This window comes from Lycorma delicatula, chromosome 1, assembly GCF_047948215.1.
Source record: "Lycorma delicatula isolate Av1 chromosome 1, ASM4794821v1, whole genome shotgun sequence".
Lineage (NCBI taxonomy): Eukaryota > Metazoa > Arthropoda > Insecta > Hemiptera > Fulgoridae > Lycorma > Lycorma delicatula.
In genome coordinates, this window is record NC_134455.1 from 115,426,052 (window position 1) to 115,442,356 (window position 16,305).

At 30.2% G+C, this 16,305-nt stretch overlaps 2 protein-coding genes across 2 annotated transcripts in view; both read left to right on the top strand.

The window, feature by feature from the left end:
• The window catches only part of LOC142317609 (uncharacterized), a 24,608-nt gene extending 23,769 nt beyond the window's left edge, over positions 1-839 (top strand). Inside the window, exon 6 of the mRNA XM_075354166.1 lies at positions 746-839. Coding sequence (XP_075210281.1) covers positions 746-839 — 94 coding nt within the window. The remainder of the gene's footprint in view (positions 1-745) is intronic.
• Positions 840-4,201: 3,362 nt separating this feature from the next.
• On the top strand, positions 4,202-15,705 carry LOC142317610 (uncharacterized). The gene is made up of 6 exons (XM_075354167.1): positions 4,202-4,395; positions 6,241-6,406; positions 10,381-10,509; positions 11,039-11,415; positions 15,176-15,341; positions 15,556-15,705. Exons 1-6 carry the CDS (start codon positions 4,202-4,204, stop codon positions 15,703-15,705), a joined length of 1,182 nt encoding a protein of 393 aa, XP_075210282.1.
• Positions 15,706-16,305: the final 600 nt, after the last annotated feature.

The following is a 16,305-nucleotide window of genomic DNA, read 5'->3' on the forward strand; positions in this document are numbered from 1 at the left end:
ATCTCTTATAAGAATTTTCAGTATTTCACAAATGTATTAGCACTTAGTAGTCCCATGATCGCTATATTCAGCAAGCAAGACATCCTTTCGACTTAAAAAACAGTAACCTTAAGCTTATTTATTTAACGTTCTTGTTTGAACTTAGGTCAGTGAGATAATAAATGCAACAATTGCATTGACTGCTGCTTTATCTCATCATTCAGATACGATATCAAGGGTTCATCTTCTGTCGAAGAATAATTTGGTATAACAAGGACTTTTAATAACCTTGTTTTAGTATAATCCTAATGTATGCATATTTCAACTTGTCAGGTGATTGTCTTGAACAATTTCAGGGTACTTTACTGGATTGTCCATTAACACTTTATTCAGTATGTCTACATATTTGTAGGCTACTGAAAAAAATGTTAGTATCTTGTATGAAAATTTCATGATTAAAATATAGTATTAATTAAGAATTCAAATAAATATAGATTTTGAATTTCTATTTGTTCATTAATGAAGTTAATGTTAAGTGCAGTTTTATTGATGAAAAATTTGATATGTTGTGCAGTTAAGTAATGATTTTACCACCTAAATATGTTAAATTTTACAAATTACTATGATATAATATTAATGTAATAAATACATATTTTTACTAAAAAAAAATTGCAATTGATGATATCTCATTTGATTTTTAGGACTAAATTACTTATGTATTTATAGTATTATACCAATTTATAAATTTTATTTAACTGATTAAAAGAAATGCTCAAGGGACCAAAATTATTAGTCCAGAAGAAAATCCTATGATGGTTGGTGGTCCATCTGAAAAAACCAATCTTGTGAAAAGGCCTTAATCAGCTTTGTCTGATGAGGATATCAGTATTGTAGAAAACAAAGTAAAACAACGTCTTTCCGTTCATGTGGTTCATGTGCAGGAAAAATGTAAAAAAAGAGATGGATCCATACTAATTGAAACTTATAATGATGAGCAGAGTCAATCTCTCTTACATATTACTAACATGGGCGGTATAAACATAAGTGCGGTGCCACAAAACACTGCAAATATTTTGCAGAGACCTTCTGGAGATGGATGTAATTGTCCTAGCTGATGAGCTTCGAACCCAAGAAGTTGTAGATGTGAAATGTATAATAAAACAGCAGAGCGGAAATCCGTGAAGGTTTCAAATGCCAGGTATTTGGCCAGACCAAAACTTCTTGCTTGAAAACTGAGATATGTGCTAATAAAGGCTACAGTGATACTAACTGCCAAGAAGATGACAAATGTGCAAACTGAAAATTTTTAAGGAACTATTAAAGGAAAGAAGGCAATTCTCTAAATCTGTATGAAGCAGATTATATGTGTCATCCCCAGCCGCATAAGGGAATATAAGACGCTGAACTCTTGAATTGTGGTTAAACCAGGTGTTTCTTTCACTGCCGCTATGTCAAGTAAAGGCCCTGTAAAAGCAGGTATCCAATAGTGCAGATCCTGCAATGAGCTGAAGAAACTTGTTCAGATGTTATCTGATTTCAAAGCTAATGAGGATGAATAAGAAGTCTGTATTGCAGCTAGTGAAACTAACGCTAGTGGGATCTCTCTAAAAGTCTCTGTCCTCGTATACTGGAGAGTATGGTTGAAGAACTGCCTGACTCCAGGTCATCGGAGATTTTTAAAATATAAAATTTGAAAGAATAACCTGATCATGTACAACTAATTTTTTACATATTTATCTATGATTCTGTATCTATAAGTTACCTTTATTCATGAACATTATTCAGTGGAATGTTTGTGGTCTTCAATCCCGCATTAAAGATGTCAAAAGTATTGAAACTTGCACTTCAACCATTAATAATGTGCTTCCAAGAAACGCACATCCTACAATAAGATGCAGTGACATTGAGAGGCTATTTCTTTGAGAGATAAGACTGTCTTGTAGACAGCAGAGAAAGTGTGGAGTAGCTGTTTTCATGTGGAATGAGGTGTTGGCTCTAAGGATACCACTAGCTATCCTCATTCCTGCTGTTGCTGTAAATATATCTGTTCCATCCAGATTGCATAACTGCAATGTGTATCTCTCATCAAACTCTGAATTCAATGCTCTAGACATGTCAAATCTCCTGAACACAGATTCCACCACCATCGTTAATAGTAATAAACTTTAATGTCCACCATATTTCTTGGGCTCATTTTTTCTCTTCCTCTCTAGGAAATATGACAGAGTGAGACAAGACTATATAGATTAGATCTAACTAGACTAGTTAGGTCTCTATGTACTGTATTATGGATCATACACTTTCATGTCCTTATCGTCTGATATATTGTCAACATCAGTCTTTCCTTATGCTTATAGAGTTTACTTCCTCGTTTTAATTGGTCTGTTTGTGATGACTTTTATAGCAGTAACCACACATCAATTATTATTGCTGTTTGTGTCAACCACAAGATGAACAAGAGGCCATTGAGATGGATGAAAAAGCAAATTGGAATTGTTACCATAAAGCCTTCCTATCACAGTATGACAATGGTGCAGATGTCCGTCATTAACTTACCTACCTCTTTTACATCCCTGGTACTTGAAAGTGCTAGTAGATATATCCCACAAACATTTGGAAACCCTAAATGGCTTTCCACTTCTTAGTGGAATGATGACTGCCAAAACACTATTAGCAATCAATGGCAGGCCCTGCGTAAATTTAATCTAAATTTGTATATCAGGCTAGAGCAGTATGTTGTTTGGTATTCTTAGACTTGTTATAAGTTTGTTACTTATTTCTAGTTAATACAATGGATATAACCCCACAAAAGCTGTCAAAAATTGTTGCTCTGTCCACACACACACACACACACAAATGACTCAGACATATTGCCAGTGAGTGTAGTGTCAGATTAGATACTGTATTTGAAATCGTGAAAAGGTTTAGGGAAACAGCTTCTGTCTCTCCAAATAGAAAAGGAAAATGTGGATAGAAAAAGAAAACCATGCCTTCGCAGGATTGATTAGTAATAAGAAAAAGCAAAATTAATCCACAATTGTTAGCTGTTTACCTTAGTAGGGATGTTTCTGATATGACGGTTTATAGAAGATTGTTGGCAGTGGGAAGGATTGCTTTGAAATTTAAAAAGAAGCAGTTACTGATGCAGGTTATGAAGACAAAAAAGACTTTAAAGGAGCAAAAGAACATAAAGAATGGAATACTGAGATGTGGAAAAAAGTTTTTTTTCAGACAAGACTCATTTCTTTGTCCAAGAGGAGAGAGTAGCCTATATTTATAAGTCAGCAGGTGAGAAGACTATTACGCCAGCACACCTGCAACAAGCTCCCAAACACCGAGCCAAAATATGTTTTGGAGATTTCTTACACATGAAGGGCCAGGAGCACTTATGCCTTTGGAAGGGATGAAGAAATCAGACCAATACATTAATATATGCCTAAGAAAAATAGTCCCACTTATGTAGAAGAACGTAGAACTCATTTTCCAACAGACTTTGCACCATGTCACATGTCATGGTGCAAAAGTAACAGATTTCTTCAAAAATTAAAAACTGAAGAGTGCTCTTATGGGTAGGAGATTCCTGACCTGAATCCCATTGAAAATTTATGGGCCATACTAAAAAGAAGATTTGGGAAAATGAATTGTAGCACAAAAACTGATCTTACTGATTGAGAGATATAGGTTTGGTTTTGAGATCATTGTTGTTCAACAATGATCAAAAATCATTGTTCTACTCTAATGGAATCAATGCCAAAGAGGATTAATGAGATAATCAAAACAAAGGACGACACATAAACTATTAAATTTGAGTAAGTTTGACTATAAACATTTTTCTTTTAAAAATAAAAATATTATGTCCTGTTCAATAGCCACAGCAGAGAGATTATTACAGAACACTATATTTCACCTTGAAGCTTGGACCAAGGTTACAGACTTCACTTTTTCACCTTAAAAAACAAAATGTGTATCTTTTCTCACCTGCAGGACCCTTTCACTCTGTAAGTTCTTCTCAATGGAGAGCTAATTGCTATCTCTCCTGATGTCAAGTTTTTAGGTTTATTTTCTGATAAGTCACCTTACTTGGGACACACACCAAAAGAATTAAAAACAAAATGTTCCAAACTTTTAGATATGCTGCGAGTCCTAAGCAACATCAATTGAGGAGTTGATTGGTCATGTCTGATAAGTTATTATTATTTCTTAGTTCATTCCCGTTTAGATTATGGTTGTCGCCTACTCTTCAGCGCATCGTACAGTGCTTAAAATGCTGGATGCTGTACATCATCCTTTCCTTCGGCTTACCACAGTTGTATTTAGATCAAGCCCTGTCACAACCTTACTTGTTGACTGCGATGAGCCATCACTTTGGGATAGACGGGACCAGCTTTTGGTATCTTATTTTGCCTGTCTCAAAGGGTAGCTAAATAAACCGGCTTTTGATTCACTCCTTGGGGATTCTAATTTAAGAAGGTATGAGGACCATCCACGTTGTACTGCCACTGTAGGTGTTTGTATCCGATGTCTACTACACTATAAATGTTGACACACATTCTATTCTTCCAACATATTTGTGCTCATATCCTCCATGTGAAATCAACCTTATAAATTTTACGTTTGACCTTATGATATACAATAAAAAATCAACATCGCCTATCGTCTTTTAGCAAATATTTCACCTTATCCTCTCAAGATAAACCCAGATGCAGTGGTACACACAGATGGATCGAAACTAAATGATACCGTTGGATGTGCATTTGTTGTTAATGGCAGAATCTATAATTTTGGTCTATCTGGCATTACAGGTGTCTTTACTGCTGAACTATATGCTGTAAATAAGGCTTTGAATATCATTAATCCTAACTATTGCTATATCCTTATTTGTAGTGACTTGTGTAGTACTCTCGAAAACTTTTATTCTAGACATCCTGTCGTCACTGAAATCTACAACGCAATCACTGAGTTGAACCATCGCAACATAAGTGAGTTTCTGCTGGATCCCTAGCAATGTGGGAACTTGGGGTAATGAACGTGCAGATTCTGCTGCTAAAGACACACGTAGTCAATCATACTTCATTACTCATGTTACTACATCCAACTTAATAAAGTCATTAATGCTCATTCTTCATGCAAAGTGGCAAGATGATGCATTGCTACAGATGACAACAAACTTCAACATATTAAAGATACTGTATTGCCATTGGACTCCTCCCACAGAAAAAATTCTCAGAGAGGAAGTGATCCTCTGCCAATTGATAGGACGTACAAGAGCTACACACAATTATCTGATGTCAGCAGTAAATTCATCTGATTCAATTGCCACTTGACTGTGTGCCAGCCACATCCTTGTGGATTGCATATGTTATGCAGCCTTGCATCATAAATTTGAATTACCTAAGAACATTTGCCAAATCCTGGACAATGAGAAAGAAGTTTTAGAACAGTGTTTTTATTTCTTCTTCATATTAACATTTTAGATAGCATTTAATGTTATTGTAATTTTTTTAATTTTATAATTTATATATAAATTATATTATAATAAAACATATTTTTTAAAAATATTAGTTAGCTGAGATTAAGTTACTTTTTAGTTAGCTGAGATAGTAGTTTTCTTTTTGTTATATATTATATTGTTGTTTTTTATATTTAAAAGTTTTGTTTTCTGGCTGTTGTAACATAAAAATATTTTTTGGATCTCAAAGAAAAAAAAATTAAAAGAAAGTTTTCAGAATCTTTGGAAGTTTTATTTTTTTAAATCCCCAGGCTGCATAAATAATACTGAAATAATTCAGTCATTGGTGTAATACAAAAACATTTTCCTAACATAAAGTGCGCAGTATGTATACCTTCTACACAATACTTGTGAATATGTTTCTCATTCCAGTGTTTGTATAAAAATAATTAATAATAAATAAAATAATAAAATAAAATAATTAATAATTAATTTGTATAAAGAGGGTAATTTTGTTTTGTTTTCTGTTAACAAAGAGTAAATAAATAAATTATGCTCTAATTATATAAAGCTGAAAAATAAACTATATGCGGTGACTCGCAAACTTCATGGCACAATCACTCATTGAGGTAACATATGAGATATTTTTTCATGGTAGTTGCGTGGGAGTTTAGCAAACAATCTAAATTATTGTTTACAGAAATAAATTATTATTCTTTAAAAGTAACATTATTTATTTATAAACTGAAATTATTTGTATATCAATTTTGTACGTTTAATTCACTTTGCAAACTTATTTTTTTGTAATTCAGATTAAGGAATGAAAACAGTGTCGTAAAACAAGATCTTCAAACACTCCATATAGATTTTGAAGAAGCTGCTAAAAGTTGGGCAAATTTGGAAAAGGAACTTATAAAAGATAACAATGAAAATAAGATTGATTTTGAAAAGAAGTTGGCTTTGTTAAACCAGGAAATGGTAAGTTCAGATTAACAGTAATGTTGGAAATAAGTTTGTCGATAAAGACAATCAATCTAACTGGTATTTGTTTTCAAGGCTGGCAACTAAACACTATACAGTTTCTTATGTATCCATTATTATGAATGATTTAAATAAAATTAATATCATTTATGACGTTCCAGATAATGGATTAACATTGAAAATGGAAGGAAAATTCTTCATATGATTGGACTCAAAGATCTGGTAGCTAACCATACAGATTTGACCATCATTTCAAATTCAGCAAAATTAATAACCAAGTAAAATATATTGTTATCAACGAATAGCACAGAACAAAGGTTAAAAATATGTGGGGGTTACAGGACAATTTCAGTGTTAATGAAGCAGGACGTCTCTATGTAAGACAATACAGTTTAAAACTGTTTTGATAGAAATTATCAAAAGAACATAACCATTCAAAGTAGAATGATAACCATTCAAGTCAAATATAATTGGTAGCTCAGACCTTCAAGTGACTGAAATTAATGATAAAAGTAATATTGCGGCTAGTCAATAATTAAAGCAAATCCAGGTATATAAGAACTGAAATCTTGTACCAGGCAACACTGACTTCAATTCTGCCAATCTCTGTGGTGGAGTGGTAGCTGCAACTCAGCCTTACATCCAGAGGTCTTGGGTTATAATTCTGGTCAGGTTTGACATTTTCATAACTACAAAAATTCCATTTTCACAAGCTTGAGTGGGGAATTTTTTATTCCCACTCACAAGCTTTGATCTTATGTTGTGAATTAATTAATGAGGTAAAAAAAGAATTTAATTCATAGTTTTAAAGCTTTTTTACAGGAGAAAAATGCTTCTAAAGAGTAAGTGAAATTGAAATAAAATTTAGTCTATAAATTCTGGATTCTGGATAGTGTTGGAACAGGTTTCTCAAATGCCAGTAACACTATTTAGGTAATCTAGTGTTACAACAATATCTGGTATTCTTAAGTAAATATCTGTGTTTATCAAATACTTTAAATAAGATAGCTAGTAACTAAATTGACTGAATGTAGTGATGATGATGATTATTATTAAAAGCAATTCTTGCTTATGATACTAAGAATCCAGATCAGCTACTGACTTCCAAATAAGCTTTGGATGTGACAAGACTTGGAACTTAAATTTATTATATTCCACTTTATTGACTTAATTTTGTAGTTGTTACTGATGGAAATGAAACCAATGAAAAACACATGCTAGTATTATATTTTATTAAAATTAACTTTTTTAAAAATAAAAAGTAATTGAAAAAAGCCCTAATATGTAGCTATTTTATTTTAATAGAAAAAGGTTATCACAATTGTTAAAAAAAATTATTTTTTAATGATGTTGTAAATGTGCAAAAAAACAACCCTTATTCTACTAGAGAATTTCACTTTTCTATTTCCATGAAGCAATAAAACTAAGTAATTAAAAATAGTGTTTTATAAAGTCTAAATAAGTAACTAAGTAAATTAGTGCATAATGATTAATTAATTTTTTTAAATAGAAAAGTTATTTAAGAAAAATAATCTTTATAATATCAGGTTATACTAAATGTTATAATTGTTTTTAATAATATTTTCAAAAACTTTCCAGTCATATTTGTGATCATATTCAGAGTAGTGCTGCTGTTCTCTCACCTTTGCATCACTTAATTTTAACTGCAAGTGGTGATTTTTCTAGAATGTGTTTGAAAATATCTTTGAATTTAAATTCACAAATGAGTTTATAATGTCATAAATCATTGTACCTTACTTAGTATCTGCTTCTAGAAAAATTATTTGCAGACTAGTCAACAAATTAATTCAGTATATTAAGATAATACTAATTATTAAAGCTTATACAAAATATATATAACATATTCAGTGCAGATTAGGAAAAAAAAGATAAAGAGAACAATATATTTGTCGTAAAAAGATTTTGAAAATAATTACTTAACAAATTAAAAAAAAAATTGTCCAGAATCTGGTTTTCAGACCAACAAACAATCCATAAGGTAGATAAACTGAAATTTTTTTCCGCACAGTAATTCTACATTTGTTCAAATGCACCATGGACAAAAACATAGCAGCTCGCCATACTTGCTTAACGTGGTTAAAAAAATTTAGTTTTAATAAAATTCTATTAGTTTTTTAATTAGTTGTCTACCTGAAACATGACTGGTGGAAACTGCGTTTATAAAAAATTGGGAATATGTACACATTAACAAAGTTCTCAAAATCATATTGTAGAAGAAATGATTTAACTGATGTATTAATTTGTGATCTGTTAATCTACTTTTAGCAAATAAGCTAAGTAAAAACATGTTAACTGGACTTGTTCATGATTGATGTATATATTTATAATATTTATTGTGGTTTTTGAAAATAATATATAAATAAAAATAATATGTATGTGAAATTCCACAACATGTTTAAAGAAATTTGGTGAAAACATAGTGAGTCTTTGCCAATTTACAGTTGTTACAATGTGAAAGTGGTTATGTCATTTGTTGATGTTTCCAACAGTCATAAAATTTTTTTTATGACTGAATAAGTTTTTTTTTATGTATGAATACATTTTTTGACATGCCATTCGTCAATAAATGACTAATCGGTTTTATTCTTGTCTTCAATTATTTGACTGGTTTGATGCAGCTCTTCAAGATTCTGTATCTAGTGCTAATCATTTCATTTCGGTATACCTCCTACATCCCTAACAATTTGTTTTACATACCAAACGTTGCCTGCCTGCACAATTTTTTCCTTCTACCTGTCCTTCCAATATTAAAACGACTATTCCAGGATGCCATAATATGTGGCCTATAAGTCTACCTCTTCTTTTAACTATATTTTTTCAAATGCTTCTTTCTTTATCGATTTGCAGCAACACCTCTTCATTTGTCACTTTATCCACCCATCTGATTTTTTTTACATTCTCCTGCAACACCGCATTTCAAAAGCTTCTAATCTTTTCTTCTCAGGTACTCCGATCGTCCAAGTTTCACTTCCATATAAAGCTACGCTCCGAACATATACTTTCAACAATGTTTTCCTGACGTTTAAATTAATTTTTGATGTAAACAAATTATATTTCTGATTGAAGGCTCGTATCGCCTGTGCTATTCGGCATTTTATATCGCTCCTGATTCTTCCATCTTTAGTAATTCTACTTCCCAAACGACAAAATTCTTCTACCTATTTTTACATTCAGTGGTTCATCTTCGTTATTTCTACTACATTGCATTACTTTCGTTTTGTTCTTGTTTATTTTCATATGGTAGTTCTTGCGTAGGTCTTCATCCATGCCGTTCATTGTTTCTTCTAAATCTTTTTCTCTCGGCTAGAATTAGTATATCATCAGCAAATCTTACCATCTTTATCTTTTCACCTTGTACTGTTACTCCAGATCTAAACTGTTCTTTAACATCATTAACTGCTAATTCCATGTAAAAATTAAAAAGTAACGGGGACAGGGAACATCCTTGTCGAATTCCCTTTTTAAAAGCAGTCTTGTCGGATTAATCGGTAAAAGGATTTTATATGAAAAAAAATAATAAACCATTTTACGGGATAATGAGCTAAAATGTGTTTTTAGATGTCTTTTTTTTCAAGTTGATGATTTAAAAAAAAATTTATCAGTGTGAAAAATATCGTAATAGTACTTAAACTTGAACATAATTCTAAATAAATCCGAAGATATGTAAACGTATTTAGTTTATATGATACAAATATTTTTAAATTTTTAAATAGGATATTTTGGAGAATATCTCTTGATCTCCATTTTCATTATTTTAACAATAACATTGTTATTGTTATCATATATAAGTGAGTAACTCTGGTTATATTGGGTACTTTATTTGAGAATGAACAAACCATGTACATAGTTAAAAGAATGAAAAAGCATTATAATTTTTACTAATATTTATCTTTTCATGGAATATTTTGTATTATTAACACTAACTGTTTGTAATTGTTTATTAATTCAAGGTATCATCTCTTGAGAAAAAAGATGGATTACTGCAAGATCTTTCCTCTGATTGTGAACTACTAACAAAGCAATTGGAAGTGTATGAAGCACTGAAGATTGATCTAGAAAATGTTCAAAAAAATTATCAGGTAACTGTTTTTAATGCAATTGCTACTTTGGTAGGATTTATTACACATCATGATACTGGGCTAATTAGAAATCACAGGAATTTGAGTCATAAAATATCCATTACACATGATAGCAACACATCAGTTATTTTTATTTTGTGGGTTGAGTTAGGTTAGCACTTCATGTAAGTGTCATGTATATAAATGCATGAATTTTGCAGAGTAATTTTACATTGTAGGAAACTGACATCAGCTATATGCTGTCAAGCTTGTAGCTTATATTCTTCAGCTTTATTCTAGCTGATGCATTCACAAAATTAATTTTTTTTTCAATGTATCTACATGTTATGAAAGGAAAAATACCACTCTTATTTGGAAAATATACTCTTCTTTTTTACAGCTTGAAAAAACAGGTTATAGTTTTTGTTATAAGGACAGTTCATAGAACTAGAAAGATGTAGCACAAAAATATTTTATAATTAAATATATAATTATTCTACCTGGAACTACAATTTATCCCAAAAAAGTCTATTTATTATTTTTGTTTCAGCTTGAAAAAACAATTTCAGAAAATTTAAAAGCTGAAGTTCATGAACTGCAAAACTTAAAGGCCTCAAATGAATGTATAATATTTGAACTCACTGACAGAAATTCTCTGCTAACACAAAATATAGAAACCTTAAAGTATGAGCTGTCGATTAGTAATAAGAAATCTGTAGAATTAGAAGAAGAAATTACTAATTATAAAACTGAATTGTCTAGTTTAAATTCTCAGATATTATCAAATGAAAAAATTATTGAGGAACTGAGACTGATTGAAAAAGAGCACTACATATATCTAGAATCACACAAAAACTGTGAAGAAATTAAAGTTAAATTAGAATTTCTTAATGAAATGATTGCTAAATTAGAACTGGATAACAAATCGTATGTATTCCTTATGATTTTTACCTAACATCTTATTAATTTCTAACTTAGTTGTAATATGAGACAATTATTATAAATTTAATTTTGGGATTATTACATTGCTGTTCAAGCATATTTTATTTTGCAAAGGTCTTTACTACGAATAATTTTTCAAAAGTGAAAATGTGATATAATATACCCCATTTCTCATGTTCTTTTATAACCTCAATTTTATAAACATTTTTTTTTATGTAAAACTTATGTATGTTAATAATGAAACTAAAATGTGATAATCAGTGAAATAATTATATATCTTTGACTAAATTTTTTTTTGAAAATTCATTCGCATGAATTACTTTAGTAGATGCGGTATATTAACTGATTGACAATATATGTTTATTCTGCTTGCCTCTAAATTAACTCCCATAGATTATTACAATAATTGCCAATAAAAAATCTGTTCTTTTCTATATTTAATTCTGTTACAGAAATTCTGAAAAACTATTCATTCTACTTTTTATCTGTGTTATACGTTTTATTCTGAATCCTACTATAATAATTAATTTCATTATCCTATTGCACATAATATGAAAAAATTCAATAATTGCATTTTATGATAATATTTTAGGATGGAGAAAGAGCAAGTTTCAGATCTGAAGCTTGGTGCAGGTGTACTAAGACTTTTCAATTGTTTGAAAAAATATGTCAAGACAACATGTTGAAGAGGTGTATCCTTGAAAATAAATATTTTGGAAAAAAATGTAAAGTTTTTGTCAAAATTTCACCCTCATTACTTAAGTTTGGGTAAAAATATCCTAACTGACAGCACTTTTTCTTAAATTGCTATTAACCTCATATTTACAGGACAAGTAGCAGATACATTATTTACGTTTTTTTTAAATTGGTTTGTCATATAAAAACCAAAATTAAAGAAAATAATCATTTTGAACCTCTTATGTATAAATGGCATTGAAAAAAAAATCCAATACTTTAGAAATATCTGTCGGCCAGTGTTGAATTTCTTGATATTGTCTGACAATTGCCCCTCATCAAATTACAATTTTTTCTGCTCTTTTCCTTACTCTTGCCTTACATTATATTATACATGGACAGAGTCATATTCTTGTTTGTTGGTTCTGTAAGTGTACTTTAAGCATTAAATCATACTATCTATACATTCTGACATAGACCACATTCACATGTATCTTTGTTCTAAACAGACGTAATCAAAGTTGTTGGATTTTTAGCTTACTGGTATATGAATGGGACAAACTCTCTTGATGCAGCCATGAAGGAGGTACTCACTAATGCGAGTACTTACTAATGCTCCCACAAGGACAAAATTATCTATTCCAACTATACATATTTTTTAATCATTGCAGCAGAGTTGCCATCCATAATGAAGAATAAGTATTTTCTACATAATGATTGTGTATATCTGTGACATCAACAGTATGAGATGGAATCACCGTGATAAGTTGATCTGTTTCTTCTAAATTTTGGCCGTATCAGTTTAATTCATATATTATTTACTCATTTATTAATATTCCCAGCCTGCCTCTTGGATATTGCTACAAAGTGGTTAGCTGTATTTTCCTTAGGTGTGTTGTATACTATACAAAATTTCATCTAATTTAAACAAGAGAAAGTAGTAATATTGAAATTAACTAAATTTACTGGCTAAATACCAGATTTACTTGCTAAAAACATAGGCAAGTAATTCCCTGTTCAATTACTTGCAATGTATGTATAAATTTTTTTTTGACATTTTTTTATAGAGTATATCACAAAGTTCTCCCATTTCATGACCTACTCTACTCATGAAAATAATGGAGATAGTTCATATAAATATAGATATATATATATATATCCTAAAATGCATTATTTGCAAGTTACAGCTAGTAAAAGATTTTGTGAAATGAAGTCATACTGAAATTTTTAGGATGTTAAATAAGGACTAGAATTAGTGATTTTTTTATGGTTTTTGACCTGAAAAATTGAATAAAATAGGTGTCCCAGAACTGTATCTGTAAGTAGGTTTTGATAAATCTGGCATGAAAACCAATCAATTGTGGTAAAAAAATTTGTTTTTTATGTTTGATACAATAACATTGTTAATAAACAATAAAACATTGCATTATATACAACAATTTTTAAACAAAACTTGTAGCGAATTTAATTTTCAACAAAATGGTGTGTAAGGTAAGTTGAATGAAAAAATTCAAATTTTATTTAAACACACTACATTACTACATCTGTCAGAAAAGTATATATTTAATGTAAACAAAAACCAAGTTCTCTTTTGGCAATGTGAAAAATTTGAAAAACCAAAATTTTATTGTTAAAAAATTTTTAAAAACTGGAAATTACACAATTGTGAAATAAAAATTAACTAAATAATCGTTTTATTAATGACAGATACAGAATAAATTATTTCAAAGTTTGCTATAACAGCTGACCAATAATTCACAATATTGTATTAGTGTTTAAATTATTCTGTAAGTTACATTAAGTATATCAGGTACTGTGAACTGTACTGTAATTAGCAAAGGTTTCTGTGAATTTTAGTTTGAACGTCATTGATTTTCCATTGAAGCAATGCCATATGTATTTACAACTGAGGAATATGCTGATATGCTATTAATTTTGAATGAATGTAATAGTAATACTACAGCTGCTGCAGTTGAAAATGGAATACATTTTCTGAATCGCAGGATTTCAGTTCGCTAAACAATTAGGGCAACTGCACAATCTTCAGGAACACTACATAGTATTCATATCAACTATTAACGATCTGTCCAACATGACGCTGTTAATAATAAAATTATTATCAATGCTGTTCAGCACATTCCAGGCCTCAGTATAAAACGTCTTTCTAAGCAGATCAGAGTTTTGCATTCAATGGTTTGGGAGGACACTTTATTCAGAACTCTAAGCTTTGCTTAGAGTTCAGCATCTGTGGAATACAGACTGACAACTGCATAAGTACATTTTGTTTATAGGTAAGGCAAATTTCACTTAGTAGCGTCAACGACTTATGCGATTAGCATGCAGGGCAGAAATAATCCTGTTGAAACAGTAAAAGGCAATTTTTATCACAGATTTAGTATGTATGGATGTGGTCTTCTTCACAGTCAGTTGTTAGGACCATTCATACCTGGCTGCTTAAATCCTGAAGTCTACTTGCAAATATTCATGATCACTGAGCAGAAATAGTTCATTTTTATGCTTTAAATAAATTGTTCATTACTAGGCACCTCTTAATAATTGCTTCTGTTTGTATTCTTTGCACTCCTGTACTGCCTTTATTTCTTTGATGTTCTACAGATAAATGGAAAGTTATAAAAGTTAAGAATTTGCCTGAAGTTATAAATTTAATCCTGGATTACAAAAATAATGAACCTCTGTGATAATTTGTATAAAAACATCCATCACAGAATTTAAATAGCATTAAAATTAAAAACACAAAAATAATTATGCTTAGTAAATTTAATTAAGAATATTGAATTAAAATGCAGCTAGTTCTTTGCAAAATATATCTTGGATAATCATCTGAAAAAATTATCATTATGCAACCCCTGAATGTAAACAGTATGAGGGATTTTAAAAGACTAAAAGTAAAAACTTGTTTTTAAAGATTTTTAAAAAGATTTGTATTTAAAATTTTTTTTAAAAGACATGTTTCATTTACTTTTTACCTAGTAATCACCACCACACCACAATCATTATATTTTACTGTATTATATGTTATTTAAATTTCACATTGTTTCATGTAACTCAGTCTGAGAAGTGATAATGATGCTCTAAAGGAGAATCAACATAGACTACATGTAGAGTCTGATAAAGCTGTGAAAGATTGGGAAAATTTGGAAAACAAACTTAAAAATAAAAACAATGAAATTAAGATCGACCTTGAAAATAAATTGGCAATAGTAAAACAAGATATGGTAAGTTTAAATGCATTAGCAATATTGTTTATGTAGAATGCAGATTCTGATTTTATTATGTGAAATCTATTTTGTATTATAAATATGCATTTCTTCTAATGAGTTTGGATGCTTTTTCTTTCACATTTACAGATACCTAATCTGTTGTTTACTTTAATTTGTCTTCTCTCAATATTTTAATACTATGACAGTTTATGGTCATTTATTGATACAGGTTTCATCTCTTGAGAAGAAAAATATGTTACTTCTGAATCTTACCTCTGAATGTGAATTACTGAGAAAGCAGTTGGAAATATCTGAAACACTGAAGACAGATCTAGAAAATGTTCAACAAAATTATCAGGTTTCACTATCATTGCTATAATATTTCAATATTTGTTATTTTAATTAATTGTTAATATAAAGTTGTCACCTGAATATTTATCTTAGTAAATTCCATTTATTGGGAGGATTTGCTTCCTAACATGCTTTTACCTGCTTTCTATCACTGTATTGGTGTTTAATGTCATAGTTATAATTTCAGTCCTTTTTAGTATAACACGTAACAATAAATTTTTTGCTAGTTAAATAAACCAATAAAACCCAACGCATAACAATGTGTTCATCTCTACTATGTTAATGATGTAAACACAATTTGTTCTTTTTACATACCCTTAATGTACACGTTTACAAAAACATGGGCTTGTAACTGAAAAGATTAGTTTTGTTTCCTACCGACTATATTCACTCATTTTTTACTGTTGGCAATTTTTTTCTGATCTTTGCTAATCCTTTAACCTCACATATTTTCAATTTTATATATTCTGATGTTATTCTTTTTCTAAACTGAAACATAAAATTGGTGTCATGAAAGGTGATCCGCTAAAGTAATGTATGTCTGCAAGGTTCTGCCAAAAATTCTCTTTTTCTGTTTGTCTTTAATTTTGTATTTTATCATCCCATATGTCTTTTGAAAGAGCATCAT

Bases quoted from the DNA above. Each gene is read 5' to 3' on its own strand.
- LOC142317610 (XM_075354167.1), top strand. From the start codon at position 4,202: ATGGTTGTCGCCTACTCTTCAGCGCATCGTACAGTGCTTAAAATGCTG. The intron at 10,510-11,038 runs GTAACTGTTTTT...TTTTTGTTTCAG, and splicing joins ATGTTCAAAAAAATTATCAG to CTTGAAAAAACAATTTCAGA. The intron at 11,416-15,175 runs GTATGTATTCCT...CATGTAACTCAG, and splicing joins TTAGAACTGGATAACAAATC to TCTGAGAAGTGATAATGATG.